Source organism: Parathielavia appendiculata (assembly GCF_033297405.1).
Source record: "Parathielavia appendiculata strain CBS 731.68 unplaced genomic scaffold N657scaffold_3, whole genome shotgun sequence".
NCBI classification, from domain to species: domain Eukaryota; kingdom Fungi; phylum Ascomycota; class Sordariomycetes; order Sordariales; family Chaetomiaceae; genus Parathielavia; species Parathielavia appendiculata.
This window is the reverse complement of record NW_026944222.1, coordinates 1,947,191-1,974,610: the sequence shown is the minus strand read 5'-3', so window position 1 is coordinate 1,974,610 and position 27,420 is coordinate 1,947,191. Positions and strand designations below refer to the sequence as shown.

At 56.0% G+C, this 27,420-nt stretch overlaps 10 protein-coding genes across 10 annotated transcripts; 6 read left to right on the top strand and 4 right to left on the bottom strand.

Annotated features, from left to right (window-relative positions):
* Positions 1-16: 16 nt before the first annotated feature.
* N657DRAFT_679125 (uncharacterized protein) lies at positions 17-2,524 on the top strand (the record flags this gene model as incomplete). The annotated part of the gene is made up of 2 exons (XM_062796149.1): positions 17-140; positions 1,251-2,524. The coding sequence occupies 2 exons, from the start codon at positions 17-19 to the stop codon at positions 2,522-2,524; spliced, it is 1,398 nt and encodes a 465-aa protein (XP_062649903.1).
* Positions 2,525-4,602: 2,078 nt separating this feature from the next.
* Positions 4,603-5,403, bottom strand: N657DRAFT_568213 (uncharacterized protein; the record flags this gene model as incomplete). The annotated part of the gene is made up of 2 exons (XM_062788571.1): positions 4,603-5,221; positions 5,297-5,403. The coding sequence occupies 2 exons, from the start codon at positions 5,401-5,403 to the stop codon at positions 4,603-4,605; spliced, it is 726 nt and encodes a 241-aa protein (XP_062649902.1).
* Positions 5,404-6,674: 1,271 nt separating this feature from the next.
* Positions 6,675-9,427, top strand: N657DRAFT_642909 (DNA mismatch repair protein MutL). Its single transcript, XM_062792434.1, has 3 exons — positions 6,675-6,979; positions 7,050-7,229; positions 7,293-9,427. The coding sequence occupies exons 1-3, from the start codon at positions 6,887-6,889 to the stop codon at positions 9,228-9,230; spliced, it is 2,211 nt and encodes a 736-aa protein (XP_062649901.1). The 5' UTR covers positions 6,675-6,886; the 3' UTR covers positions 9,231-9,427.
* Positions 9,428-10,082: 655 nt separating this feature from the next.
* Positions 10,083-12,834, bottom strand: N657DRAFT_679123 (uncharacterized protein; the record flags this gene model as incomplete). Its single annotated transcript, XM_062796148.1, has 3 exons — positions 10,083-12,433; positions 12,534-12,664; positions 12,737-12,834. The coding sequence occupies 3 exons, from the start codon at positions 12,832-12,834 to the stop codon at positions 10,083-10,085; spliced, it is 2,580 nt and encodes an 859-aa protein (XP_062649900.1).
* Positions 12,835-13,491: 657 nt separating this feature from the next.
* N657DRAFT_592250 (uncharacterized protein) lies at positions 13,492-17,423 on the bottom strand. The gene is made up of 2 exons (XM_062789925.1): positions 17,072-17,423; positions 13,492-16,972 (listed from the first exon to the last, which is right to left on the bottom strand). The coding sequence occupies exons 1-2, from the start codon at positions 17,226-17,228 to the stop codon at positions 13,692-13,694; spliced, it is 3,438 nt and encodes a 1,145-aa protein (XP_062649899.1). The 5' UTR covers positions 17,229-17,423; the 3' UTR covers positions 13,492-13,691.
* A 574-nt stretch (positions 17,424-17,997) lies between these two features.
* N657DRAFT_679121 (MATE efflux family protein) lies at positions 17,998-20,112 on the top strand (the record flags this gene model as incomplete). The annotated part of the gene is made up of 3 exons (XM_062796147.1): positions 17,998-19,581; positions 19,640-19,968; positions 20,025-20,112. The coding sequence occupies 3 exons, from the start codon at positions 17,998-18,000 to the stop codon at positions 20,110-20,112; spliced, it is 2,001 nt and encodes a 666-aa protein (XP_062649898.1).
* Positions 20,113-20,702: 590 nt separating this feature from the next.
* N657DRAFT_567569 (Isopentenyldiphosphate isomerase) lies at positions 20,703-21,611 on the top strand (the record flags this gene model as incomplete). The annotated part of the gene is made up of 3 exons (XM_062788524.1): positions 20,703-20,895; positions 20,962-21,300; positions 21,376-21,611. The coding sequence occupies 3 exons, from the start codon at positions 20,703-20,705 to the stop codon at positions 21,609-21,611; spliced, it is 768 nt and encodes a 255-aa protein (XP_062649897.1).
* Positions 21,612-23,137: 1,526 nt separating this feature from the next.
* N657DRAFT_294085 (uncharacterized protein) lies at positions 23,138-24,575 on the top strand. Its single transcript, XM_062786649.1, has 4 exons — positions 23,138-23,231; positions 23,319-23,689; positions 23,799-24,051; positions 24,128-24,575. Exons 2-4 carry the CDS (start codon positions 23,349-23,351, stop codon positions 24,359-24,361), a joined length of 828 nt encoding a protein of 275 aa, XP_062649896.1. The 5' UTR covers positions 23,138-23,231; positions 23,319-23,348; the 3' UTR covers positions 24,362-24,575.
* A 214-nt stretch (positions 24,576-24,789) lies between these two features.
* On the bottom strand, positions 24,790-25,642 carry N657DRAFT_654575 (replication protein A, subunit RPA32; the record flags this gene model as incomplete). The annotated part of the gene is made up of 2 exons (XM_062794517.1): positions 24,790-25,516; positions 25,587-25,642. The coding sequence occupies 2 exons, from the start codon at positions 25,640-25,642 to the stop codon at positions 24,790-24,792; spliced, it is 783 nt and encodes a 260-aa protein (XP_062649895.1).
* A 324-nt stretch (positions 25,643-25,966) lies between these two features.
* Positions 25,967-27,151, top strand: N657DRAFT_662441 (uncharacterized protein; the record flags this gene model as incomplete). Its single annotated transcript, XM_062795144.1, has 5 exons — positions 25,967-26,475; positions 26,529-26,632; positions 26,695-26,874; positions 26,942-27,003; positions 27,065-27,151. Exons 1-5 carry the CDS (start codon positions 26,366-26,368, stop codon positions 27,149-27,151), a joined length of 543 nt encoding a protein of 180 aa, XP_062649894.1. The 5' UTR covers positions 25,967-26,365.
* Between the last annotated feature and the right edge of the window lie 269 nt (positions 27,152-27,420).

The window sequence follows — 27,420 nt, the reverse complement described above, 5'->3', positions numbered from 1 at the left end:
CTATCCGTCACCGCCCATGTCGGGATCTCCACCGTTACCTCCAAAAGTCAGCCACGGGGTTGCCGAGCGGAGTCAGGGAACGTATCAGGCGACGACACGGGATGTGTATCCTAGCGTTCCGGCATCACAGAGCGAGGAGAGTACGCAAGGGGGAGGTGCAGGTGTTCATCGCCCGTTTGTTTCGGACGCACCAGAGCGACCAATATTCCCGTCTTACCGACCGAGACCGCTACCCTACCCGCAACCGCTCAGCCAGGTCACTCAGACGTCATCGACATACTTGGCTGGCCCTGGACCTGTGGCTGGGCCAAGTCATCAGGGCGCGCTTCCAGCTCTGCAAACTTATTCTACGGCAACACATCATTCCATACCAGACGCGCTCCATGACACGCCACCTAAGCCACAGAGGAAGACAAAAGGGCATGTGGCATCTGCGTGCGTGCCTTGCAAAAAAGCCCACCTCCGGTTCGTTCTCCTGGGTTTTCTTCATCGACTCCAAAGCATGAGGGAGCTAACAGTTAGTAGATGCGACGGTACGTATAGAGAACCGCTTCTGTCCAATATTACAACGGCAAGGTTCAAAATAGATACTGGGCTCGGCGACCGGCGTTATTCCCGGGGTCCCATTTATCCTTGTCGTTCGCGGATTTAATTGACGTGACTATCCTCAAGCAACTCCGGGACTCATTTTGGCACGGCACCCGCCAGCGCCAAGCACCAGCGTGCAACGCTATATATAACTTCCCCTGTCAGACTCGGCCCAGGCCAGTACTCAACATGAAACGGCTCAACGGCTCTTGACTTGTTGTTGGTTCGGTTATGGAGTCATCATCAGGCTGCCGGAGCGGGTGAAGGTGGTTGGTTCTCAAGCGAGGTTCATCTCTTCCCCGTGCTCGGGCCTCGATACCTGACCGTTTCACCGTGCTGGCGCCTTGACCATTGGGATGCGGTAACCTCCAATCCGGACGGCTCGCTGCTGCGATGTTCTCTTGTGGCAAGGCGGCCCGTTGCCCTTAACATACGCTGAGAATCGCCGCAGATGAAAGGCTCGGATATGCAAGCGGCCAAGGGCCATGGAGAGCTTTGATCCGTACTGGATGAGTGCATCCCAGACTGGCTGATCCGCGGAAGCATGTGGTCATGAATGCTTTGGGTCCAGCGATCCTTCCGGTCGACTATTCCCAGGCGCGCCTCCTGGTCCGGCCGTTTCAACCCGTTATTTCGTGACTGGCATGCTGACGGTTCGACAGCGCAGCGCCCCTGTTCACGATGCATCAGCACTAACAAGGAGGGTGCATGCGTGGACGTCCAGCATAAGAAACGAGGGAGACCCCGGCTGCGAGACGACAGCCAGGCGAAATACGAAGGTGCAAGGTTTGGAAGCGCTGCGGATGCCATGAGGAGGCCGCTGTCGTCGGCATTTGCTCCGGGGCCGTCGCTGGGTATGGTTTACGATGACCCTCTTCGCCGCACCCAGTCGTACCGCGTGCTGAAATCTCAGCCAGCCGAATCGAGCGCACCAAGGTTCCCGGAGCGCGGGTTGGCATCCGATGCCAACGTTTACCCTGCTCCACTATCCATCACGACGACCCGAGTCCCTGAAGAGCCGGTCGCATACTTGACGGTCGGGCATCTCGAGTTTTCGAAAGCTTCCGCTTCTTTTCTCAGCGCGGTAGGACGGACTTCGGTATCGGGACACAATCTCGCGAATGTCCTGGCGGCCGAGGAGGGGCCAAGGGCTTCCAGACTGCTGCAGCAGGCACAGGAGGAGCAGAACAGGAAAGACCCTGCTTACCTGCCACCAATACTCAACGAGCGGAGTGAGACGGTGATGCAGAGTCTTGGGTATGGTCCTGAAGAGGTGTCGCGCTACTCGTTTCAATGGGCGGACACCTTCAAGTTCCTGGGCGATGACGGACAAGAGCGTTCCATTCCAGTGCGTGCTGGTTTGGGGTCGCGGGACTCGGTGTACTTCGTCGTGCTCTTGTTGAATCGGCCGTCTCGGCCGTCGTATCCAACACCATCGCCAGGCTTCAAAGACCTGGGGAGTTCCTTCGAGCCGGGCCATCAAACCTACCCGCAGCCGACACCTTTCTCGGCGACGTTTGATCCGAGGCCACCGCGGCTGCGCGATCCCGGGTACGATCCCAGGCAGCCCGGCCCCTCCAGCGGGTCGTCGCTGCACATGTTGACGGCACGAAGCCCGAGTCTTTCATCGGGATACGGCGTCTCGCCGAGCAGACCGGACCACCCGCCTACGTCGAGAACTTATCAAGCTCCACGAACCGAGATGCACCCGGTTGGTCGCTCGCCCCTGCCGCAGGCTTCAGAATACCAGCACCCGACACTCCCTAGGATACGAAGCCCGCCGCCTGCGGGCGTCTCTCTGCAACCCGAATCCCCCCGAGCGCATCTGCAGCCGCAGGCGCAACCGTCCACCCCATCTCAAGCCCGTCGGGAGGAACGGTCCCGCATAGGCATCGGAGGCCTCCTTGAAGATCCCGGACCAAACAGAAGCCCGTGAGCCATGATACCGGTGCAATGAAAGGGGACAAGGAGGTGAATCATGTTTGCCGAATTGGAAAACAGAAGGTGGCGGGGAACAGTTATGGTCGAAAACGAAATATTGCGCATTCGAATTCGCCCCTTTATTTTTTTCCCTTTGTTTTCTTTTCGAAGGTTGCATTTTCTTCTCTTTGGAATGATACCACTTTGTATATCTCGAGACGCGCCTGTCGTGCGTCCGATTCGCATTTGGCGAGCAGAATCATATGTGTTGGCGACGGCCGGCGAAGGAGGAGCATTCTTTGGCGTTGATTCACCGACTGGAGCTGTTTTCTTCTGCGTCTGTTCTCTTCTTGGTCGACTTGCCAATATCTCCGTTTAAATGGGGGGCCATAATAGCGGACGAGGATCTTTCTCTTTTCGTACTTTTCTTTCTTTTCGAGGCATAGCCGCATTCTTCAAGAGGGGCCGATTGGGCAGTGTAAACGCTGGCGTGTTGGGGAACTAGGGCTGGACCTGATGCGGAATACTAGAAGGATTGCCTGATTGGATACCTCGTAGGAGTTTGCCTTCGTTCATCGCTATTTTGATGTTGCCTTGCGGTTTCTTTCTATGGTGTTGTTGAGAAAGAACATCGATTATTATTTGATTTCCTTCATTAACTGGCCTGCCGAGGTTAGGCTTTCGGACTTTCCTTTTTATTTCTTTCTTTCTCTGGTTTTTAATTTTTTTTCATTTTCTTTCTTTTTTCTTGTTCTTTTTTTTTGGCAAATCATTAAAGAGAACTATGCTGGCCATGGCTGCGTGCGGCCTGCCGAAGTGGTTGTACATTGAACCTTCCGGTGGCCTGATTTCGAACAGGACATTGGCATCGTCGAATATTTGTGTCCATGTGAGCTTGTGAGACTGTCGTGCTTTCGAGACGGCAAGCAAGATGATAGGCGTCAAAATGTAATGACAAGTGAAGGGAAGCAAAGCCAAAAGGAAGTTGAGGATTGAAGAGGGGAAGGTTGATATGCTGGGATGGGGTGGACGTTGACTTAAGGTTTGCTGTGGCTCGGAGCTTCTGACCAACCGGAGACGCAGTAGCCGGTGCGATGACCGAGTCGGCACCGCACAGGTAACCTTGGCCCATGGGAATGCGAGTTAATCTATCCACGGACCAAGGGAAGGCGGAAGATTGCGGAATGGTATACTCAGTTGGCAAGCGACCTGCGTCGTCTACCTCGGTGGCACTCGGTACCAGAAAAGGCGTTATCACAAAAGCTGGTCCAGACGGAGGCAGAAGAACCAGGTCTTTCTCGGGCAAGACACGACGGCTTAACAGCTTTGCACCATTCTCGGTAATCCTACGCTGACTTTGTCTGTGCCTTTACTGCCGCATAGGACGCCCTGATGATCATCCAGTTGTCTGAGGCCCTTCAATTATTGTTCCACCAAGGCAGGGGATGATCAGCGTAACATCGGGACGGGTAAATCAATGACGATGACCTGGGTTGCTTGAACGACGTCGAAGCGTCTGATCTCACGTTCACTGGAAGTGCCCATTTTATTGCGAGTTCGCCGGCGCGCTGGATACCATACTCCGTTGTCACTGATTGAAGATCGTCCACGTGTCAGCAGCATACAGGTAGATGGTGCCCGACTCAACAGACCCGACCCAACTATCACAAGGTTCGGCCTGTTCGATGGCATGGAGGCTGCAGATTCCATTCTACCCATGCCCAAAGTCATCAGAGATTTCTCAGTTACCGACAGATTGACACCGTGAGCGGGCCAAGACGACGGTTGCAACCCCACGATCGGATCGGCGCTTTTTCCGGATCATTGACCTGGACGCCGGATGTTGCACGAATCGGGCGCTGATCTCCGTGTCACGTTGCACGAGTCCCTCGGACCACAGAGAGAACCTGGTGCGATATGCCGACGTCTATAATTTTTATGGTCTATGCAGAACTGAAAGGGCGGAAAGACATGGCCCGATGATATGCGGAGTCTCGAGTTGATCGTCTTAGCAGCAATCCCACATGACACTAAGTAAACTTTTCTCTTACAAAAGTGTCCGTGAAAGAGGGTCTTTGGACAATCCATGTTAACCTACGCATCGTCTCCAATTCCTGGACCATCCGAGGAGCGTTCAGACTCGTCGTCACAGTGACTTGCCTGTTCGTGTCCTTCTGGAATTGAGTTTCGGGAAAGGTGTGTCCCATTGCTCGGATGTTGTGGTCGTCGTCCCGAAGGCCTGATGGGAAGCCGACCCCTTGTCCCCATGCCGACTGTCGGATCGCCATGGTCGGGGAGTGGAGAGCCGTTAGCAGGGGGAGCATATGGCCTTGCTGCCGCTGCCGGGAAGGCTGAGGATGCTGGCGCAACCAAAGTGGAAACAGCGGCTAAGTGTGCGGCAGACATCCTCTCGAGTTCCTCGCCGAGCTTGTCCCGCTTCGCGAGGGGTTCGTCCGCCGTCTCATCGTCGTGAGGCCGTTTCACTCCGTGGAGGCAACCGCTAATGGCAACGCTGCTTGATTCCGTGGCGTCAATGAGGTCCCTCAAAAGATCCTCAGGCGGCGCCCGTTCGGTCTGAGACGGCTGTGACGATGGCTGTGATGAAAGGAAGGACGATAAAGAGTTGGCAGTTGCTTGTCGTGCCAGCGACTGTCCTCTCGAGGAAGATCGTCGCATTGACGGCGAACGGGATCGCCGCCCTATGCCTTCTCCACTAGGGTACGTGATCCTGTTAGAGGGCGGGTTCCCTGATGTGTCGAAAGTGGTGGTTTCCATGGACTTTACGTACTGGTTGCTCGCCGAATCGAGATTGACCTGGACTGACGAGTTCCCCTCGCTCGCAGCCGGGTCTGGACTGGGAAGCCCAGATATACCACGCGGTAAACCATTCGCCATGGTCATATCGGGTGTTGGACGTGCGGTGCTCAAGGTGGCTTCAAGTCAGTGTATAGATGCCATCCGTCTGCGCATACACAAAAGCAAATGCAAGCAGAAATTGCAGACGGACAACAGGATTGAGCTCACATATTTAGAGACCAGAATAAGAACTGAGAGGAGACACAAGATTGCAAAGAGTCACTCAGCTTGTTTGCAAGATCAAGGCAAATAAACAGCATCTCGCCCAGAAGCCGAGGGTGCCCCGCTGGAGAGCCCTCTTGTGTGCCTGGGGAAAAGGACAGGACTACAGGGTGCTTGGATGGGCGGAAGCATGCAAGCAATGGCGGGAGTGGCGTGAAGTTGTCTGCAAGATGGCAAGTCGGTTGCAACCCACCCTAACGCTTCAACCCCCACGGGCATGGGACGTGGTTGTGCGACCACCTGACTGCTGGCCGATATACACATGGGGCAAGCCGTTGAGCGGAAGTGATTCCGACTTGACGCCGTCCTGAACTCCTAGCCGCCAATAAGCTCAGCCCCTTAACCCGGAAGACGGGCAGGTGGACTGGATCCTGCGCCAGAACTGGGAGCCTGAACTTGAGTTTCAAACTGGACATTGCTCCGAATGTTCCCGCGTGGCTCGCTCAAGATTCCGATGCAGAGTTCTGGCGGTGCGAAAGCGTAAGAAGCCTGCGGTTTCTTTGGTCGAACCAGCCCCAGGTCACAGAACTGCGCCGCAAAGCGCGCAGCCATGACGTCCCAGACACTGGTGCTCTGGGATGGCGATAACGCAATGACGACTGTTCAAAGTCGGACATGAAAAAGCTTGTGAAGAATGGGTCAGAGTCCGCTGGCCAGGTCAATGTTCGGCCAGGGTTCGGGAGGCAGAACGAAACATGGAATCGGGTTTGCTGGGCGGTTTCTGTTGGTTGATCCACCTCTACTGTACCTCAGTGGTTAGTTTGCATCAATCCGAGCATCACATTACCATACGAGTTGTACGCAAAACGTAGGATCAACTACAGTCCAATGTGCCTTGCTTGTAACGTCAGGGTGACACACTTTGTTTGTCTGCTCAGAAAGACACCTAAGCAAGGTCGGGTGTTCGAAGAGGGAAAAGGTAGAAGTTAGGGGGGAAAAAATGATGCAGGAAACAATTGGAAAGAATGAATGAACAAGAAAGTTAGTTACGGTATTGAAGCTCAAAGCCGCTAAGAGATACCAATTTTGGTGCTTGTATGCAGATCAGCTGCCTTGTTGCCGCGCCAGGAATCGGCGCTTTGATGAGATTTGGCGAGGCTCACCAAGAAAGAAGGCACAACCTGCCCATGGCTGCCTGACTCATCTCATCGGTTTTGGTGGACGTTCCTACCCCCGGGCGAGCTGAAATGAGCCACAGAACGACCGCACTTCAGCCGGCCGGGGCAGATTGAGAGACTCGAGATTCAAACTCGCCGGTTTGAGGGCCCCATTCTTGGCAACTGCAACACAACACCACGGAATGAGTGATGCAATGGACCTGGATGGGCCGCCCCGCGGCGCCAAGCGGAAAGCCGACACCCTCGATGACATTGCTATTCCTCGTCGGATCAAGGTATGATGACGGCAGGCTCAGACCGATCTCAACTAGATCAGATTGCTAAGCCCCATGCTCCCTGGTTCAGGCACTGGACCAAGATGTCGTCAACAAAATCGCCGCTGGAGAAATCATCGTGGCACCCGTCCACGCGCTCAAGGAGTTGATTGAGAATGCTGTCGATGCAGGGTCCACGTCGGTCGAGGTCTTGGTCAAGGACGGCGGCCTGAAGCTACTGCAGATTACCGACAATGGCTGTGGCATTGATGTGTGTCCGCCCCCTGCTCCCTACCATTACTCCGTGCCGGGTCACTCATAGAAGAACGATCAGAAAGAAGACTTACCCATATTGTGCGAGCGCTTCACCACTTCCAAGCTGCAGAAATTTGAGGACCTGCAAACCATTGCCACCTACGGCTTCCGTGGAGAGGCCCTGGCCAGCATCAGCCACATTGCCCATCTCACAGTAACCACAAAGACTCGCGACTCCAACTGCGCATGGCGGGCTTACTATGACAGCGGCAAGCTGGTGCCGGCCAAGCCGGGCCAGTCGTCTGACCCAAAGCCGGTTGCCGGGCGCCAAGGCACCCAGATCACAGTCGAAGACCTGTTTTACAACGTCCCTACGCGTCGACGCGCTTTCCGATCCCCCTCGGACGAGTACAACAAGATCATTGACATGGTTGGGCGGTACGCCATCCACTGCTCCAACGTGGCCTTCTCATGCAAGAAGCACGGCGAGTCGTCGACAAGCATTGCCGTCCAAGCCAGTGCCTCATGCCTCGACAGAATCCGGCAGATCTATGGTGGCAGTGTCGCCAACGAACTCACTGAATTTTCCACGTCCAATGACCGCTGGGCTTTCAAGGCGAAGGGGCTAGCTACCAACGCCAACCACAGTACCAAGAAGACCACCGTTTTGTTGTTCATCAACCACAGGTGTGTCGAGTCATCCAACATCCGGAAGGCCATTGATCAAACATACTCGGCCTTTCTTCCCAAGAATGGCCACCCTTTCGTGTATCTGAGCCTCGAGATCGATCCTCGCCGCGTAGATGTCAACGTACATCCGACCAAGCGGGAAGTGAACTTTCTAAATGAAGATGAAATCATTCAGGCCATCTGCGAGCACATCCGCTCAAAACTGGCTGCAGTAGATGCCAGCCGGACATTTGTCACCCAGAGCCTACTTCCGGGCGGCACCTGGTCATGCCCAGGACCCGACCCTCAACAGTCAATAGCCGCAGCCCCTTGTAAGACAAGCACAGGCGCGGCTCGCAGGACGACGACCCGGCCAAACGAGAACAACCTTGTCCGGACCGACACGAATCTGCGCAAGATTACCAGCATGCTGCCTCCCGCCGCGGTCGCCGGTCCGTCGTCAGGCCCTGGGGCAGCCCATGACGCAGACGCCGAAATCCAGTACGAGACTGTCGACCGGGAGGTCACAGCATGTCGTCTGATCAGCATCCGCGAGCTGCGTGCCGAGGTGCGAGACAACATTCACCACCAGCTGACGGAGATTTTCGCCAATCACACCTTCGTCGGCGTTGTCGACGAGCGCCGCCGTCTCGCCGCTATTCAGGGAGGCGTCAAGCTGTACCTTGTCGATTACGGCCGCGTCTGTTTTGAGTATTTTTACCAGCTGGGTCTGACCGACTTTGGCAATTTCGGCGTCATTCGCTTCAGTCCGCCGCTCGATCTGAAGGAGCTGCTCACCTTGGCTGCTCAGCAGGAAAAGGATGTCGAGACCGGCAGAGATGGCATAGACGACGACGACGACGACTTCAATGTCCCGGAGATTGTCGAGTTGGTTGCCGCCCAACTGATTGAGCGGCGCGAGATGTTGCTCGAGTACTTCTCCCTTGACATCTCCCCCACCGGTGAGCTGCTCAGCATCCCGCTGCTGATAAAGGGATACAACCCAGCCATTGTCAAGTTGCCGCGCTTCCTCCTGAGATTGGGTCCACACGTGAACTGGACCGAGGAGAAGGCATGCTTCGAGAGCTTTCTCAAGGAACTCGCCGCCTTTTACGTCCCCGAGCAGCTGCCCGCCACACCAGGCAACGAGGAAGGCGTGGCTGCGGAGGAGGAGGCAGGCATCAGCGATGAGATCAAGGCCCGTCGGAGCCATGTACGCCGGGCGCTTGAGCACGTGCTCTTCCCGGCGTTCAAGTCGAGGCTCGTGGCTACCAAGTCGCTGATGCAGGGGGGAATACTGGAGGTTGCCAACCTCAAGGGCTTGTACCGCGTGTTTGAGCGGTGCTAGTTCTCTGTTGCTTCTCATCGTGTGGCTGCACCATGTGTATAGCTAGCGACCATATGGCCTTGATGTTACGCGGGTTGGCTGGGTGGTCTTGGAATGGAATGGTGTTCATGGCGTTGCTGGGTTGTTTGCCCAAGGCCAACCACGTTGTGCCTGAAGTTGACCGTCTTGGTCTATATGTCACATCTAGATGGACGAGGAATGGCAATACCTGTTGCAATAATTTGCTGTGCAAGTACATTCATCAACCAATTGAACCGCTTTCAATGGTCCGCTATCATGCTGCATCAAGGAGAGGAGACAGCGCCCCTGGCCACGCTGTTGCGCGTGATAATTCTCTACATAGGGCGACACATCCTGTGACACCCATCATTCCAGCACGACTCACTCAACCAAGCGACAGCACAGCAGTACGCACGCAGCAATATCATAACCACATAACGAGCAGCCGGTTACAGCCGCTACTCTACATGAGACTACCTCTGGACCCTGGCGTTTGCCTGCCAATGCGCCCACGTCATCGTCTTTTGTTGCGCAGAATCATCCTCCCTATCCCTCCCTTCCGCTACGCCCTCCATACCCTACCTCCACACCACCCACTATCTCATCATCCGTCGCCCCAAATATAATAGTACTTGACGTACGCTACTTGGTGGTGTGGGTAGGTAGCGTACCTTAGGCAGGGTGTGGTAGTAAACGCATGTTCGCTCAGTCCAGTCCAGTCCAGTCCCAACCACAGACCCGCCAAGAACAGAGTCATGGCAGCCCCCAGAGAAGATCACTTAGACCTCCATCTACCAGACCGCCTTCCATCAAGAGTTTCAACATCTGTGTTTGTTTCAACCCAGCAAGCGTTCATGGGCCCCTGTACGCCCCCGGAGGCGGCATCATCCCGCGCCTATCCATGCCGCCCATGCGCTCCAACCTCTCAAACGGGCTAGGCATGCCGCCAAACCCAGGCATGCCGCTGTGACCGCCAGGTATGGTTCCCGCATTCGGCGGTCCGTCCAATCCCTGTTGGAACCCGCCGGCACCACCACCCATTCCAGGAGGGGGCATGAACCCCGGCGGGGGCGGTCCGCCAAAGAAGCCCGGAGGCGGCTGCATCGAGCGGGGCGGACCAGGCAACGGAGGCGGGCCGGCCATGCCATCTGGAGGCGGGGGCGGCCCGGGAGGGAAGTTACCCGGCGGTCCAACAGGCCCGCCATGACTGTGCGGGGGCGGAAAGTTGGGTGGGAACATGCCTGGCATGGGGACGTTGCGCGGTCCGTTGTTAATGAGGCCGGGAGGTGGGATCATGGGGCGCTGAGGTGGGGGCATATGGCCTGCAGCACCAGCCGTCGCAGCTGCAGCGGTGGGGTTGACTCCGCCCATGTGGAAGGGATGCATCTGGTGGTCCAGTCCTGGGGGAGGCGGTGGGCGCTGCAGGATTTGCGTTGGCTGCGGCGGACGGGTGTCGACGTCTCCTGGGTGGAACTGGTTGTCGTCAAGGAAGCCTGGCGGGCCGCCTGAACCGCGTAGCTGCCGCTGGGAGGCGCTCCGCTCGCGGGGATAGTCTTGCTCGCGATCCGGCACGTTGGCAAGCGACACCTGCTTGGTGGGCTGCGGTATGCGGAGGAGGAGCTGCTCTGTGCGTGGCGGTTCGGGCGCGTCGCGGTGGCTCTGCATGAGACCCACCAGAAAGTCCCTGTTACGGGTGACAGCAGTGAGATTCTGCTGCTCGGCGCGCGTGCTCGGCTGGCTGGGAAGGTGGTGCCGCTGGGCGAGAAGATCCTGCAAGGCTTGCTCCGGCCGGGTACCTGGGGTCGGCGGCCCTGGGAGACCGACTGGCCTGGGAGAGAGAATATCGTGCATCGAGAGTTGCGAATTACGTGTGCGGGGGTCGTCGCGCCTATCGCTGCTGCCATACTGGAAGAATGGCTCTGGGGACGCAACGGCGCTTTTGTGCTGCATTTCTTGAAAAGGAGACGGCTCGGGATACTTGCCGGAAGTTGGCTGGGTCGGCGGCCCGCTCGACTGCATGGCCGATCCAAACCCTGACCGCTGAAGCTTTTGGATGAGAAGCGCAAACGCCTCCTTATCGGCGTCGCTCTGCTGAGACGAACTAGGCTTTTCACCGGGCTGGACTCCCGCTGCAGGCGTTGGCGGTTCCGTCTTTGCTCGGCTATCCTCCTGGGGAGCCAAGAATGCCATGAAGCGCGAGGACTTTCCTGTCTTCGGTTTGGCGGCGTCTTTAACCTCGGCACTGGGTGTCCCGACATCAAGGCCAGAGCTATAAGCGGCAAAAAACTTGTCAGGTCCCTGTTCTATGGCAGGCGCTGAGACAACTTTGTGGTCCATCCCAGCAGCTGCTTCGGCAGGTGGCCCGTCGAATGCCGTGCTGGGCTTCTCTTCCGGCTTCGGGGCACCACCTCCCTTGGCCGCCTTCATGGTTTCCATGAACTTCTTAAAGTCTTCCTCAGTATGTCCCTGGGCCTTCTCCTCGAGGGGTTCATCCAGCCACTCTGGGTCATTCTCAACACGGGCATGGCGATCACGATCCCACCTTCGCTCATAGTTTCGGTCGTTTCGATCGCCATACCTGTCGGCGGGCTTGTCGTCGAGATCCCGTTCGCGCCAGCTCTTGGCCCTGTCGATTCGCTCCCGCTGAGACATTGGAGGAGCATCATTGCCGCCACTGGTCGCATTGTCCCTGAACCAAGATTCCGACTTGCCCCGCTGCAGTCCATTTCTGCGCGGGGTCTCAGGTTCCTCACCCTCGAAATCTCGCGAGCGATTGTCGAAATTGCGGGTGCGACGGTCTCCGACTTCACGGTCGTCCCGATCCCGTAACCGTCGATTGTCTTCCCGGCCGCCAAATCGGTCGCTGGCGCCGACGCCACCCATGCGGCCGTGGAAGCGTTCGGCGCCTTCATGGCCAAAGCTCTTGCGCGGTTTCACGGTGCTCCAGCCCTCACTGTCTTGGTCCTGGTCGTTGCGTCGCCGAAAGCCATTGTTTCGGCCGTCTCTCAAGTCTCTACCAAACCTGTCGCCGGCATTCTCCGAGTCGCTGGTGCGGTTGCGGAAATTGAAGCGGTCGGTACGATCCTGTCTGTCAAAGTCCCTAAACCCCTTCTCCGAGTCGCCAGTCCGGGGGTTGCGTATTGAGGTGGCGGATGCAGATGCGAAGCTCGTCCTTGGGGGCCCGAGGATGAGTTCGTCCGGGTCTGTGTGGGGGTATTTTGTCAGCTAGATGCGGACCAACAAGACGGGTACACGTCAAGTAGATATTGGCTCTGATAAAAAAAATGAGGAAGGGAAGCATACTCGATGCATTTCTGGATCCATTGCGGTCATGAGGCGGGCGCCTGTTCTCCTGGTTCACGAGCGCCCCTTCCCCGCCTTTGGGGCGGTCATTTGTTGTCTTTTGCTGATTGCGGTTTGTGTCGGGAGGTGGTCTGTGGAGAAAACCACGTCAGTAACACGTCAGGCAGAAAAAGGAGCATGTATTCGCAGCCGGGAAAACATACCCCATCCACTCCTCGGGAGGGGGAAGGTTCGGAGGCTTGACGCATAGGGGCGACTGGCGCAGATGCAGCAGGAATTCTGCCGAGTATCGTCCAGCCATAATAGAGAGAGAAGATAAACTTATGCGACGATCATGCACTCAAGTCCGCGACGTCACTCGCATGCGATCAACCGGTAGGCGTTGGGTTGGCGGCGTCGGGATGAGATGCGGTCAGGAGGGCTCGAGTGGGCTGCTTTGAATGGGGTCGCCGGCTCGGGACTGAAGGAGACAACACACGGCGGGTTGGAGGATGGAGGCCTTTCAAATGTGGAAGTTGAAATTATCGCTTGGGTGGATCGGTCGCTGAGATGCCAAGGTGCGCGATTGGCAGATTGCAGGATTGCAGTGGTGCTGAGGTATGGAGTGTTTGATGTGTTGCTGGTCGATTGGTTTGCAAGTGCTTTGATTGATGGTTTGGGGAGGTAGCATTGGGGATTTTGGGCGGTTGCCGTTCTGTTTGCGGCCTGTGGCGGGCTGGCCGAATCAACCTGAAAATGGCCCAAGCCTCAAAAGATCGGTCTTGGCAAAGGCTAGGTGGCGTCGACAACCCTGGTGAGCCTGGGTCAACAGGGTGGGGTGCCAGGGACCAACAGGGACGTGGCGGGGTTCTGCAACGTCGACAACTGCCCGCAATCCACGGCTCATTCATTATGTTCAACGTACATAGCTTAGGCGAATTCACAAACTATACAGTGCGGAGTAGGCGATGAATGAGTCAAGCCTGTGGATTTTTAGTTCACTAGCCATTTTCATTAGGGTATCGTTTTTGTTTCCTCTCTTTCTATATGCCCCTTCCAAGGTTGTTCTCCGCAGAGTCCGATGTGCGTTGTGTGGAACACAACGCAACGCTTCCACGCTCTCGAGTTTGACTGAAACTCAGCAGGTTTCAAGGAAACAACAGTGAGGTCCAGCATCAGCTACCAGCTCGGACCGTTCAACCCTTCTCTACTCCAAGCCCTGACCCTGTCCTGGTCGGACGTCTCCCATATCCTCTTGCGCAAGGTCTCGTAGACGGCCGCCTCGCTGGCATCGGTGCAACCCGCCTGTGTCGCCTCGAGCCAGCTCATAATCCCAAATCTCGTCGTCAGCGTCGTGCTACCTCCCTCGATGCATGTAGCTCGGTACAGCAACCGTAGCACCTGCAGCTTGAGCGGCCACCTCATGTACGGGTTCGTCGCCGAGACAAGGATATGCTCAAGTAATGGGCCCATCGTGCGTTTTTTATGGAACAGCTCGAGGTCGTGTTTGGTTCGCAATCCGTCTATCAGATACCCGAGCAGCCAATTTGTTTGCGTGTAGTACGTGTTCGGCACCATGGGGTCGCCCTCCAAGATGTCGTCCACAAGGTGTATCTTGTCAGGGCTCCAAGACGGCCCACGCACGAGAAACATGTTGACCTTCGGATAGAGGCAGGAGAGAGGATCCCTCAGTACATCGATCGCATGGCAAGCGAACGCGGAGGTCGGACTAGGCAGCGGCCGGTCGTTAATGTTGTCCGCCGCCGTCTCGGCAAGTTCCATGAGAAGCAGCCAGATCTGCTCTTTCTCTTCGTACTCTGACTCCTTGATCTTGGCCGCTGCCTTCCGGATGTTAACGAGTGCTTCTTTTCGTATGCTGGCATGCTCCGACGCAAGGAGCGCAATGAGGGATTTCAGATAGCCGTCGTCGACGAGCTCGTCCACGGTTTTCGAAGACCACCTGACTAAAGCCGAGTTGTCCGCTTCCAGCCCGTCTGGAGCATGAAGCATGTTTTCCAAAGCCTTCGCATCTATGGCCGGACTCGACTTTCCTTCTTCCTGAGGAGCTTCCGTGCTGCTGGCTTTCCCAGCCTCGATCGCTTTCGCCGACGGCCAGGGATTGTGTTGGAATTCCAGTCCCTCTGGAACACCACCAGCCTTGACCTTTTTCTTACTGTCGGGAAGATAGGGGACCATCTTGGAGAATACAAGATCGAGCAGTGATTTGCTCTCCCCAGCGGCAGCCAAATAACCCAGAAAACTCGGCAAAAAGCGGCCAAGCGCCTTAAGAGTGTGCTGGTTTCCTTCTTTTGCCGCGGCAAACGGTAGCTGCTCCAGCATGGCTATTGTAGCCAGGCTCACGTCTGCTGACGTAAGGCCCTGAACCGCCGGCTCAGCCGCCTCGTCTTTCATAGCGTAGAATTTTTCGACGTACTTAACAGGGGAATTTGCATAGCGCGCGAGGCAGTTGTCCAAGAACGGCCAGACGTGCGTGATGGAATCTGGGTATGATTGGCGAAGAACCTGTAACGCTTCAAGCAGGGCAAGCAGCCCGGGATGTGCGTCGACACGTGGCACCAGGCCCTCCTCTACAGCCACAAAGTTCAGCACCTCCCGAATCGTTCCCAGCGCGACTCCATGGGGAGCATCGACGCACACCTTCAGCAGTCGGGTAAACGGGGACAGCGACACACCCTCCGGCGCGGCAAACCACCGCATACCGGGGGAATACCCAGCAATGGAAAGCAGATTTTCCAGCTCCTTCACGCTCAGCGCAGAATCTTTCGGATCTTCCAGCTCCTGCCTCGACAAGCGGCTGAGGGAGGTCTCCAGAAACGGGGAGACGTCGAACTTGGCCATCAGGGCATGTTGCGGTAAAACCTCGTAGCAGAGGCGCAGCAGCCGACTTGCGGCCTCGCGGTGCAGAATATCGCCTTCGGGAACTGATCGGTACGCGTTGATCATCTCTGTGAGCCCGGGGCATCGCTGGCGAAACTCGTCCACCAGCCTGCGGGCGGCCTCTGCCCAGGCGGTTTTGTGCGCATGAGACGGATCCCGATGCATCTTCAGTGCGGCGTCCAGCTTCTCCAATGCAACAACCAGTATCCGAGTTGCAAAAAATGAGATCATATTTGATTTGCTTGCCAAACTCCGAGATAGTGCCTTCGGATTGAGTGGGGGAGGTAGAATGTTGTCAACGACAATCGAGGTCGGCGGAGGGAGCGCCGGAAAGTTCGGTCCGCGGCAGAAGTGATCCGGAATAGGTAGCGTAACTGTGTGGAACAGGAAAGCAGCGTAACCCGTCCAGGTCGCCGACAGCTTCGGTTCGAATGTAAAGGATTTGTTGTTGAGGAAGTAGTGGGCCACAAGCTCAGGGGCCGCCTTGAAGATGGAGATCATCAACTCGCTCTGCTTGAGGCTTGACCAGGGCCGTAAGTTGGGTAGGAAATTTGACAAGGCGTGGTTCCGAACAGGAGTCTCGGTTCTGAACTTGTTCATCCAAACGATGACTTCCAACCCCCACTCGTCAACCACAGCGGTCGGTACGGGCACGTTCGGATCAAGTTCTCTTGGGTAGAAACCAGAATCCTGTCTCAGCAGACCGCAACCTGGGCTCGTACATGCCGCCATGAGAAATTCGTGGGCAATATCAGCTATCGAAGGCTCGTCGTCTGCTGGGGTGTCCAGTCGGTACTGGTAGAGCGCTGAGAGGCGGGTGAGCGTTGATGCGTTCAGCAAACATGCTTTTGCCTCGCGTGGGAGCTTGTCGTCTAGCAGCACATGAGCTCGTAACCCTTCTAGGAGCTCCTTGACGAGGTACGGCGGATCCTGCTTGACATCGCGTGTGAGGGCGGCAACAATGTCCCTCTGCGACAACAGCTCCTTCTTCGCCTCTGGATGGAGAAACTTAAGGGCGCTGAGGAAGAAAAGGACAGCATTAGTGCGGGCGGACGGACGCTTGGTGTCCTCAGCCTCATCGCCTCTATGGACAAGGCCCATATTCCGTGCCAAGGACTTCAGCATCGACGCCCTTGCCCGGAACAGTGGCTTCGCGATGGCGCCTCCGTCAAAGATGACAGCCTCAGTCAACATCCTGAGAGTCGGGGAGATGATGAATGACTTTCCCTTGTCGGCGGACAAGTTTCGAGCAATAAGCTCCTGCTGGCGCTTCTGTAAGAGGGTTCGGCAAATGCCCAGCCCGAACGGAACCGACTCGAGGGACTGCGAGAGCAGCTTCAGGAGAAGGGCAAGAACAACTGGTACGGCCGACATGATGTTTTCATTGTTGATCTGGGTGCCGTAGCTCCATGTCTGCATGATGTCCGGCAGGTAGACAGGGTTCTCGTCATTATCCGCGGGTTTCGTGGACTGAAGGTAGTCCCTGAGTATCCTCGGTCGGTCGGCATCCTTACTATCTTGGTTGAGTAGCTGGTCAAGAAAGAGTTTGAATGATTGTAGGCCTGTAAGGAGAATATTAGCTGGACGTTGAGCATACGGGAGAGGGGGATCTTAGGATATGATGGAGGATGGGGGATATGGGCCATGAGGGGGTCACATACCGTGTCGTGCGCGTGCTGGGTCTTGACTGAAGGAGAGTAATTGCTGTAACTGTCTACTGGCATGGACTTCTTCTGATGTTGGTGCTTCATGGACGACTTTCTGTCTCTTCTGGGACGTGGCACCGCCATCCAGACCACGAGGGACCCGGTGCCCCATTGCGCCAGGATCTTTGTATGTCGATCGCTAAACGTATATTCAGTTCTGACGGCGTCACTGAAGTCACAATCGAGGAATGTACAGTTTGTGGTACCAGAGCAGTGAATTCATGGTCCTGAGGGATCTGAATCTTTGGTTGCAAGCTCGACGAACATCTCGCTGCTTGCTGAAAGTTGGGAGCTTGGGAAATTCGATTCTGCAGCGTTTTACCGCCGTCAGATAAGGCTTCTTGAGGGCAGATATTAACCTGCATGATGATGGGCCTTTCCTAATAATGTCTAGCGCTAGTGGGGTACAGTAGGGTTAGGGTCGATAAATGCATCTCCTCCCTTCCCGTTCCGTCCCGTCGTTCATGTTCTTGGTATCGATTCCGAAATTGTCTATGTACGAAGTACCTTGGGGTTGTCAAGCACCTGAAACAACCTAGCATGATCGATTTACGGATCGTTGTTGGACGGAACAGAAGAACAGCTATAACAGGTACTATTCTCTTCTGACGTTACTGGAAACACACACTATGGCCCCTCTTGGCGCGTGAAACCTTATGACTCAGATCTGAACTCGGAGTCCGAACAACACGTGTGAAATTCTCACCCGATATACGATCCGTATTTCTGCTGCTCGTCGCCACGGCGCGTCCAATACCAGACCGGCCCGAATCAGCATCTAAGCCCGACGTTGCAACCGGCCCCTATACTTTACACAGCTCCGAGGCTTTGTTACGTCCGAATTTGGAGGCTCGGCCTGCAGACTGTCCATTTTCTCAAACATGGCATCCAGTCCGGGGAATCGGCCAATACCGGCAAAAAACAGCTCAGCAACTGGCACAGCAAATAACGGCCACAATCACCACGACATTCAATCAGCTTTTGCGTCTTCGTTTCGGTCATCCTCGCCGCTGGCGCAGGAGCTGCTAGCACGCGATCTCGCTGAGTGCTCCGACGAAGAAGAGGTGACCCCGACCGACTCAGATGCCATCGAGGAAGCAGAAGAGGACGAATATGAGGACATGCCCGGCCCGACCCTGTATCGCCGCCCAAGCGGCATCGCGTTCGGCACCACGCGGCCAGCGCTCGGCCCGGGCGCGTTGGAAGGGCCCCCTGTCCTCACTCGGTCCGAACGGGCGCACAGCCGTGATGCGGAGCGCTCCCTGCTCAGAGACAACCATATCCTCCCACCGAAGCACGAGCACCGTGCCCAAAAGGGCGGCCTTTCGGGCAAGGTTTCAGCCTTGTACAAGCGGCTGTTCAGCACCAAGGTGCGACTCCCCAGCGGCGACGAGGAAGCCCAAGCGCCGCGAATCCTGGTCGTCCCCGACGAGACAGCCCCATTACTCGTGTCTCACCGCCGCTCCTCTGCAGGGCAACATGGAGGCCGGGACAGTCTCAACGAGCAGTGGAACGCAGCCGTTGCGACCGGGCAGATCAAGACGACGTGGCAGCGCGAGGCCAAGACCATCGCCATATACTCGCGATCGCTGATTGTCACGTTTCTGCTGCAGTACTCGCTTAACGTGACGTCCATCTTTGCCGTGGGCAAGTTGGGGACGCTCGAGCTGGGAGCAGTATCACTGGCGACCATGACGGCGAACATCACGTGCTACGCGCCCATCCAGGGCCTGGCGACGAGTCTGGATACGCTGTGCGCCCAGGCGTTTGGCTCCGGCCACAAGCACCTTGTCGGGCTGCAGTTGCAGAGGATGACATACTTTCTTCTCCTGCTGCTGATCCCAGTGGCTGTTGTCTGGCTCAATGCCGAGCCGATTCTGGCGTCCATGATTGCAAAGGATAGCGCCGCGCTCGCGGCAAACTATCTGCGTATCGTTATGTTCGGCGCGCCCGCCTATGCTGCTTTCGAAGGCGGCAAGCGGTTCGTTCAAGCTCAGGGTCTGTTCCATGCCACCACTTACGTGCTCCTGATAGCTGCGCCGACCAACATGCTGCTTAATTGGTTATTTGTGTGGAAATTTGGGCTGGGCTTCAACGGTGCTCCGTTGGCCGTCGCCATTACCCAGAACATGCTGCCCTTGCTTCTCTTCTTCTACGTTTGGAAAGTGGACGGGTCTGAGGCATGGGGCGGGTTCAGATGGGCCGCCCTGAAGAACTGGGGTCCAATGATCCGGTTGGCTCTGCCGGGCATGGTCATGGTGGTCGCAGAGTGGTTTGCCTTTGAGATCTTGACGCTCGCGTCAGGGAGGATGGGAGTCGAGTTCTTGGCAGCCCAGAGTGTGCTAGTGACGGTAACAGGGGTGACGTTCCAGCTCCCGTTCCCGCTGTCCATCGCCGGCTCAACGCGGGTGGCTAACCTCATCGGTGCCAACCTAGTTGATGCGGCGAAGACATCTGCCAAAGTGGTAAGTTTTTTGTTACCTGCTATCTTTAAAGCGTGGGGCTAACTCAGGGGTCAATCAGACTATCGTCGGCGGAGTCTTGGTGGGATTGTTCAACGTGACTCTCTTGGCGACGTTCAGGTACCACATCCCGTTGCTCTTCACGCAAAACAGGGAAGTCATTGAGTTGGTGGCGCAGACGCTCCCCGTCTGTGCTGTGATGCAACTCTTTGACGGTATGGCGGCCATGTCGCATGGATTGCTGCGAGGTATTGGGCACCAGGAGTTCGGAGGGTACGCCAACCTCGTCTGCTACTATTTGGTAGCACTGCCCATCTCATTTGGTCTCGGTTTCGGCCTTAACTGGAAACTTATCGGGCTTTGGTTCGGCGTCACTGTTGGTTTGTTGATGTGAGTCGCCTGTTCCTATGGACCGCTGGGTAAGGCGCCCTGCTAACGACGTGTAGCGTCTCACTTGCTGAGTATTGGTACACATGGCGTGTTGACTGGCATCAAGCCGCCAAGGAAGCCGAGCATAGGAATACCACTGGGTAAGCAGCGTGCTGGAAAGGGATTCAGGACCCAAGAAAAGCGTTGACTGTGTCTAAGTCATTGATTTACGGATCTATAATCTTCGATACAGACGCATCAGTATTTGGGCATGGGTGAGATATAAAAAGTCAAGAGTACTTTAAACCGAACAACATGCAGAAACAAGAGGTACTTCATCGTATAGTCTGTCCGGTTGTTGGTGTGTCTGTCTCCCTTGGTGTCCGGAGTGCATGAACGGCATGGAATGGAATGATCCTGCTTTGTCATCGGTACGCTACCGTTACCGTGGCACCACAATCAAGCCTTTGGGCAACTGAGTGGGGTCGGTTTCTTTGGCGGAAACTGATGGACGGGCCAGGGGTTTGCCACAAGTCGAAGCCCCTGCCTCGGAGAGCCCAGATGTCCATCCAGGTACTAGCTAATGGTAAATTGTTGAGAGGGTTAGACTAGGTACTGTAATAAAGGGGATGGGATCCCCCGCCAAAATCCAAGACCACCTCCACGACCAGTGCGTTGTCTTCCAAACGTAGCGGACTTCTTACCCACCTACGGTATCTCTTTGACCTCAGCGTCGTATCGCATCGTTGTCCGCCATGTCTACCACCACGAACGAGACGGTCACCGCGCCGATCACGGCCGACACCATCCTCCGCCTTTTTCCAGACATTGACACGAGCGGAACAGCCCTCGAAGGTCACGACGAGGAGCAGATTCGTCTGATGGACGAGGTCTGCATTGTCACAGACGACAATGACTTGCCAATCGGGACTGCCAGCAAGAAACTCTGTAAGTCACCCGCGATGCGCCTGCTGCGTTGAAGCTCGCGCTGACTCGCGACACCTCGCTCCTTAGGCCACCTCATGACCAACATCAACAAGGGTCTCCTCCACAGGGCGTTCTCCGTTTTCCTCTTCAACGATAAGAACGAGCTGCTCCTGCAGCAGCGCGCATCCGAGAAAATCACCTTTCCCGACATGTGGACCAACACGTGCTGCTCGCACCCCCTGAACGTGGCTAACGAAACCGGTTCGACCCTCCCGGATGCCGTCCTTGGTGTCAAGCATGCTGCGCAGCGAAAGCTGGACCACGAGCTCGGTATCAAGAAGGAGCAGGTGCCGCTGGAGAAGTTCCGCTTCTTGACGCGCATCCACTATAAGGCGCCGAGCGATGGCCAATGGGGCGAGCATGAGAGTAAGCAATCCATGCACATCCCGCGCTCGCGTGCATAGAAAACGGAGGGCCATAACTGACATTATGTGTCTCCAGTTGACTACATTCTCTTCATCAAGGCCGACGTCGATGTCACCCCCAACCCGAACGAAGTGCAAGCCACGCAATACGTCTCGCCCGAACGTCTGAAGCAGCTCTTCGAAGATCCGACCCTGAAGTTCACTCCCTGGTTCAAGCTCATCTGCAATTCGATGCTCTTCGACTGGTGGAAGCACCTCGACTCGGGCCTCGACAAGTACATGAACGAGCAGGAGATTCGTCGGATGCTTTGATGGACCACCACCGTTGATGGTTTGTCGCAAAACAGTTGCTTTATCTGCTCAACGCAACTCTTGGCTGGGGCGGCAGCGGGTTGCTTTCTTTTCGACTTCTGCCCGACAAGATATCCGCTCCGGTTTGCGACGGCAAATACGAAGCCGCGCAAAGAGCCCTATGCTTCCATTTTCAACACCTTGCATGATAAATGGGAGGCAAGGCGTATTTTGTTGCGGATTAGAAGGGAGGACAGTACATAACACGACAGGAGTTTTCTGCAGTTTCTTTGGCGATGTATTTTCGGGCGCGAACATGTGAGGTGACATCTGCTCCTGATAAACCATGGGGGGATTGTTGACAAAACAAACTCCAGGAACTTGGACATGGCGCCAACCCTTCCCTCACACGTCTCGTCTCCGTTTTATGACGCCGCGGTGCCGGACTAGGGAACGTCACAAACCGCCCAAGTCCTCGATGAGGTCGTCACCTGACCGCCTTGCAGGGCCCCATGTGCGCGGACCGATCGGTGAATGGATCTGTTCCGCCACGCCGGGAAGTATTGATCGTGATTGGAAGCAGACACCCTTGAAGCCTGTTGGGCCTGCTGGGCAATGCAGCGGGGCTCAGACCCCCGACGTTTTATAGCATCGATGCAGCATTAGTCTTCCCAGCTTGTGTTTGTGCAGCAAGCGTGTATCGACGCAGACGCGCTTCTTGCTTGCCTCTGACGTTACCTCTCCGGCGCTGGTTGGCTGTCCTTGGTATCCGGGACCCGGCGTACCCCCACTCACGGAGGCGGACGACCGACGACTGCCGCGTTGCCTCGCCCTTCTACCCTGCGGGCAGCCGGTGCTAGCCAATGGATACCGCCGCCCCCGACGCCTCGACGCCCCGATTGCTCAATGCACCCCTGTCGGAGGATTCCTCGACCAAAGACATCCACGTTCATGTGCCTTGTCCGACAGTTGGCAATGATAGTGCAGGCTGGCGGCTGCGTGTGCAAGTGTAATCACGGGGCTCTTGCTGCTCTGCGCTGGACGAGCCATGTCACAATGTCATGCCATGCAGCCTAAGCCTGTTACGCTTGTCTCATTCTGTCCAACATGTCTCGGAAATTGTTGGCCCATCACGGCGCCTACTTATCCCTCTCCGTCCTCGCTTCTTCCTCGTCCAATTTCCTTGTTCCCCTGGGACGACAATACCTCCTAGCTCAACTGAAAATAACTGTTCGTCGCGTTAAGACCGCTTGCAAGTCCCCCATCAGGGGGTATTCTTCCTAACGGGCACCTCTGCCTCCTGCCTCCTGCTCTTCCGGCATCTAACCACATCACCCCGCTTCGCACACAAGCAGCATCCATTTGGTCTGTGCTGTGTGTTTGCATTTCTGTGTGACCAGAACGAAAGGATCCCGTATCCATTACTCACTTCGATCGACTTCGGTCACTCTTCCCACCACAGCCCAACCATACACTCGTCGAGGGGATCAACGACCGAAGAGCCATATTGATGTCTGCTGACATTCGAACCGCCCTCAATTGCCTGCGCCATCCGTCCAGATTCATGCCCATCTCGAGGACGCAACTTTCGAGAGTCCACACAGGTGACAGTATCCAGAATATATCAGAAAAACGAGCAAAGTATGTCTCTGCTCTCGATTCTCCCCAATGCTGTCGCTAGCTTCAGAAGGATATTCGGTCTCTAACCAACTCTGATCCCACATCTAGACAGTCAACATTGAAAAGTAACTGCCCAGCATGGCGTCGTCCGTAAGCAGTACAAGTACAAGTACCAGTGCCTCCACCGTGACGGTCGTGGCGACGCTCAAGAAGCGGTCCCTGGTCCCGGCCCGGTGGAAGGAGGCTGTGCGTGTCGTGGGCATGTCGGAGTGTAGAGAGATGGCGCTCACGCTGGCGCACGCCTTTGCTGCTGACGATTACGCCCGGTACCTCGTCGACGACGGAGGCTCCAGAGATCTCTCGGCCGAGGAGGACAAGTGGAGGCTGCATGTCGACATCCTCACGTACACGGTGGCGGCCCACTGCATGAGCGGTCTGGTTACGGCTGTCGGGCCCGAGTGTGATAGCGTGGCGCTCTGGTAGGCAATTTAACCACCCCTTGCGGAGCTGTTGAACATGCCCCGAACGTGTTAAGAGTAATATCGTGAGATTTGACAGCGTAACTAACCAAGATTCTATGTTTCTCAGGGTGCCGCCGGGCAAACACCTGGACGGATGGTGGACGCAGCTCCGGAGCGGTATGTGGAGACTCTACTTCCAGCTCTCGCCCGAGGGAAAGAAGCGCTACTTCCAGGAGATCCTGCCTCTGCTGCACGACACCAAGGCCGACGTCCTCGGTGACAGGGACGACGATGCATGGTACCTGGTCTACCTGGGTACTAAGCCCAACTCGCAAGGCCGAGGCTATGCGGCGAGGCTGCTGCAGGACATGATGGCGCGGGTGAGTAACCCTCTTTCCTTTGCACACCGATCGAGTCACGCCCTGCTGATGGGAGACGCCCCGCTGTATTAAACAGGCTGACGCCGAGAACCGGCCCATGTATCTTGAGTCAAGCTCGCTTGTCAACAATGCCTACTATGAAAAGTTTGGCTTTGAAGTAAAGCGGGATGTCTTCCTTGGACGTGGATCTGCCCCCGTCCGGCTGTCAATCATGGTTCGTGAGCCCCGCGTGCCCGGTTGCAAGGTCGCTTATTCTAGTCCGAGTCCGATGGTGAAGAGATTCGGTGGTCCTAAGGGGTTGATAGGTTGAGAAACGGGTGAGGTGAAGGCGTTCTCGAGGCCTGTCCTTCGGGTCGAGTTGTGTCAGTGTGTTTTTGCGATCCTCTTTTCCAGGTTTCTGCTTTGCTATGGCTCATCAACTGAGTCGGTCCGTACTTGTTAATTGCCGCATCCAACATGCTGGCTCTGGGTCTATAGTGTCCCTGGATTCCGGTCTCGACGGGCATCCGGTTGCCCAGTAGTTTGTTAGTTTGACTTTATCGAAGACTGTCGAGTGTCTCAGCAAAAATATACATGATCACCAGCCCCGTGAGTCCTGTCTGACCACATGAACTGAAACATAAAATCAACAATATGTGCCAAACAGCAAAGCGCCATGGTATCCCGCATGATGCAATCCTTTCCCAGTTTCCCCCGATTTCCTTCCGTACCGCAGGTTTTTGCACATGTCAAAACCGATCAACATTCCAGGATCGCCCATGTCTCGTCGTCTTCCGTGGTGTAGATCAGCCCATGGCCCAACAGCTCCTCGGTGGCGCTCATAATATCCCTGACCGAAAGTCCCGTACCACTGGCCACCTGGTTGAGATGGGCGCCATCACCCGGCGCTGAGTTGGCAAGGAAGTTGAAGACAGTCCGCGCGTTCCTCGAGCAGGGCGAGAGCCTCGCCTGCATGCCCGCCGAGTCCCCTACGCCGCCAGCGCCATACCCGCCATCCACAAACATGCTATCTCCGCCGGTATCCATCCCGCCCCCACCCTGCTGCTGAGGCTGACCGTCCGCCGAAGTGCCCTTGGTTAGGCACAGGTGCACGTACGTCGCCTCCAGCAAGTGGTAGTTGACCTCGTTGAAATCATCGATCGCCCTGATGTAGTGGGCGCCGACGTGGCGCTTGCCGTTGAAGCTCTGTAGGCGGCCATAGACGCGCACGTACGTGTCGACACCGAAGCGGGGCGTTGTCTCGCCCTTGTCGGCGTCGATCCACTTCTTGACGTCGATTAGGCCCGTGCCGTCGTCGATGCGGTACGTGATGTTGATCGCCTGCGGATTCACCGCGCGGATCTGGCCGATGAGCGTCACCTGGGTGGTTGGCATGCCGTCAATGGCCAGTTCAGCGCTCGGGTAGGCTTCTTTGCAGTCGACCAACTGTTTGATGGTTACTGGGCGGAGGGTGTCGTCTGCGAAGCTCTGATTTGGGTTGGGACAAACGATTAGAGACGAGACAGGGGATGGGGTTGAAACGAAGGTGGGCATACCTTTCTCTCGCCGCCCTGGCTGCCTTGCTGAGATGCACCCATAAAACCGCCGCCATCGTTGCCGCCGTAGCTTGTTTGTTGGTAGCCGCCGTATGACGCTGATTTGGTCAGAATGTTGGTAAGCCATGGTTGTAACCTGGCCTTGCCACTTACTCATATCTGACAACTTTGTATGAAATATCGGAGGAGAATGATTATCTCGATCTGGTGTGGGAGATTGCGTGATGCTTGGTCGATGGCGGGGTGAAGGATTGCGGATGGGAAGACGCGCTGAGACGCGCCTGGCGGCAACCACTCACACGCGGGCCCTGTACGGACGTAGAAGATGGCTCATGTGCACTGCCGATAAGAAACCGATAACGGACACAAGAACGTCAAAGAGCGCAGACACCAAACAGCCTCAATTCGGCCACAACTGGTCACTCAGGCCGGTCGATGGACCTCTGGGACCAATTGACGCCGCCCAAATGGTTTACACACTTTCTTCTGTCTGGACGGCCGTAGAGGGATAGTGAAAATTGTCCGTTGTTCTTCTCTAGCCGTCCTCGAGTCTCGACTTACACGCGAAACGGCTACTCTGGTTGGCCATTGTGCGATGCAACGAAAAGCGGGCCCCTTAAGCAAGCGTCATCGAAAGGCCGGGAACGGCATTGCTCGAGTCGCTGACCGAAGGTAACAGTACCCAGAGTAATGGGCATCAAAGAGCCGGCATATCCAGCAACTCCATACATTGGCAACCATAACCCAATTTATACTCGTGTAGAACGACAAGATCAGAAATGTCCTCTTCGGTCCCTGTCGCAGATGAAGAGGACAGCCAAACATGTCACCACTGCTGCGCTCCGCTCGTCTCACTCACCCATCCAGTCGAGGTGTCCGAGATGAGAGAGTAAGCATCCCTCAAAACCGAAGGTTATGAGCACACTCTAATTCTCATTCCAGCCGCGGTCTCCTCCAAAACGTCTTTTGCCTGCCGCCCCTCCTCGGCGCGTTACTCTTCGACAACGAGTCGAGCGACTGCCGCGACCACTGCGCGAATGAACGAAGTACTACCCATCGCCCCTTTTCTGCGAGACTAATGAAGTACTGAAAAAATGATTAAAACAAGCTTTTCTCTCATACCTCCGTCTCTCCATGTACATGTCCATCGTGGCCGTGGCCATCGTCCTCTCCTTCCACCTGAGCAAGACGGCAACCGACATCGAGCTGCGCATGGCTAAACCCATGGGCGCTATATTTTGGGCGCTGTCTGTGAGCTGCCTTGGGGTGGGCATCGCCAATTATATGAGTATGCGTTTGATCCCTTCTACTTTCCTCTCAAGCGGTGTCTGAATTGTGAGACTGACTTGCCCTAGCAACGGTCAACAAGTACAGCAGAAGAGCAGCTATCGTGCAGAGCGGGTGGAAGACGCAGGCGGTGAGTCCGCTGGGTCGATGCGGCTCAAAAACCGGTGTCTTAGGTTTGCTGACCTGAGTAGGTCATGGGGACCATAGCATTGTGCATTGTCGGGTCATGTGTGACGCTGTTGATCATCAACAAGCTGAATGAGCGTGCTGATGAGTGAGAGGAATGAAGAGCGGCAGGCTAGGCGCTGGGTGTGTTCGGTATTCCAGTATACCTTGGAGTATACGTGTGTTGTTATCGGCAAGATGCCCTGCTGAATCTTACTCCACAGCCCATTCCAATTGATGTGTACGTAACAACTGTGGATGTGAGGCCTCTCCAGTACTCTTTTATATATATATAACGTGATTCACCATTGACTCGGACACCCCATTGAGTCGGACACATTTTCCGGACTATGCCACTACAAACTGCCAAAAGTTCACCAGA

Excerpts from the sequence above, each read along its gene's own strand:
- N657DRAFT_294085 (XM_062786649.1), top strand. The coding sequence starts at position 23,349 with ATGGCGTCGTCCGTAAGCAGTACAAGTACAAGTACCAGTGCCTCCACC. Across the intron at positions 23,690-23,798 it reads TGTGATAGCGTGGCGCTCTG|GGTGCCGCCGGGCAAACACC; the intron begins GTAGGCAATTTA and ends TATGTTTCTCAG. Across the intron at positions 24,052-24,127 it reads TGCAGGACATGATGGCGCGG|GCTGACGCCGAGAACCGGCC; the intron begins GTGAGTAACCCT and ends TGTATTAAACAG.
- N657DRAFT_592250 (XM_062789925.1), bottom strand. The coding sequence starts at position 17,228 with ATGGGGCACCGGGTCCCTCGTGGTCTGGATGGCGGTGCCACGTCCCAG. Across the intron at positions 16,973-17,071 it reads CCCAGCACGCGCACGACACG|GCCTACAATCATTCAAACTC; the intron begins GTATGTGACCCC and ends TTCTCCTTACAG.
- N657DRAFT_642909 (XM_062792434.1), top strand. The coding sequence starts at position 6,887 with ATGAGTGATGCAATGGACCTGGATGGGCCGCCCCGCGGCGCCAAGCGG. Across the intron at positions 6,980-7,049 it reads CTATTCCTCGTCGGATCAAG|GCACTGGACCAAGATGTCGT; the intron begins GTATGATGACGG and ends TCCCTGGTTCAG. Across the intron at positions 7,230-7,292 it reads ACAATGGCTGTGGCATTGAT|AAAGAAGACTTACCCATATT; the intron begins GTGTGTCCGCCC and ends AAGAACGATCAG.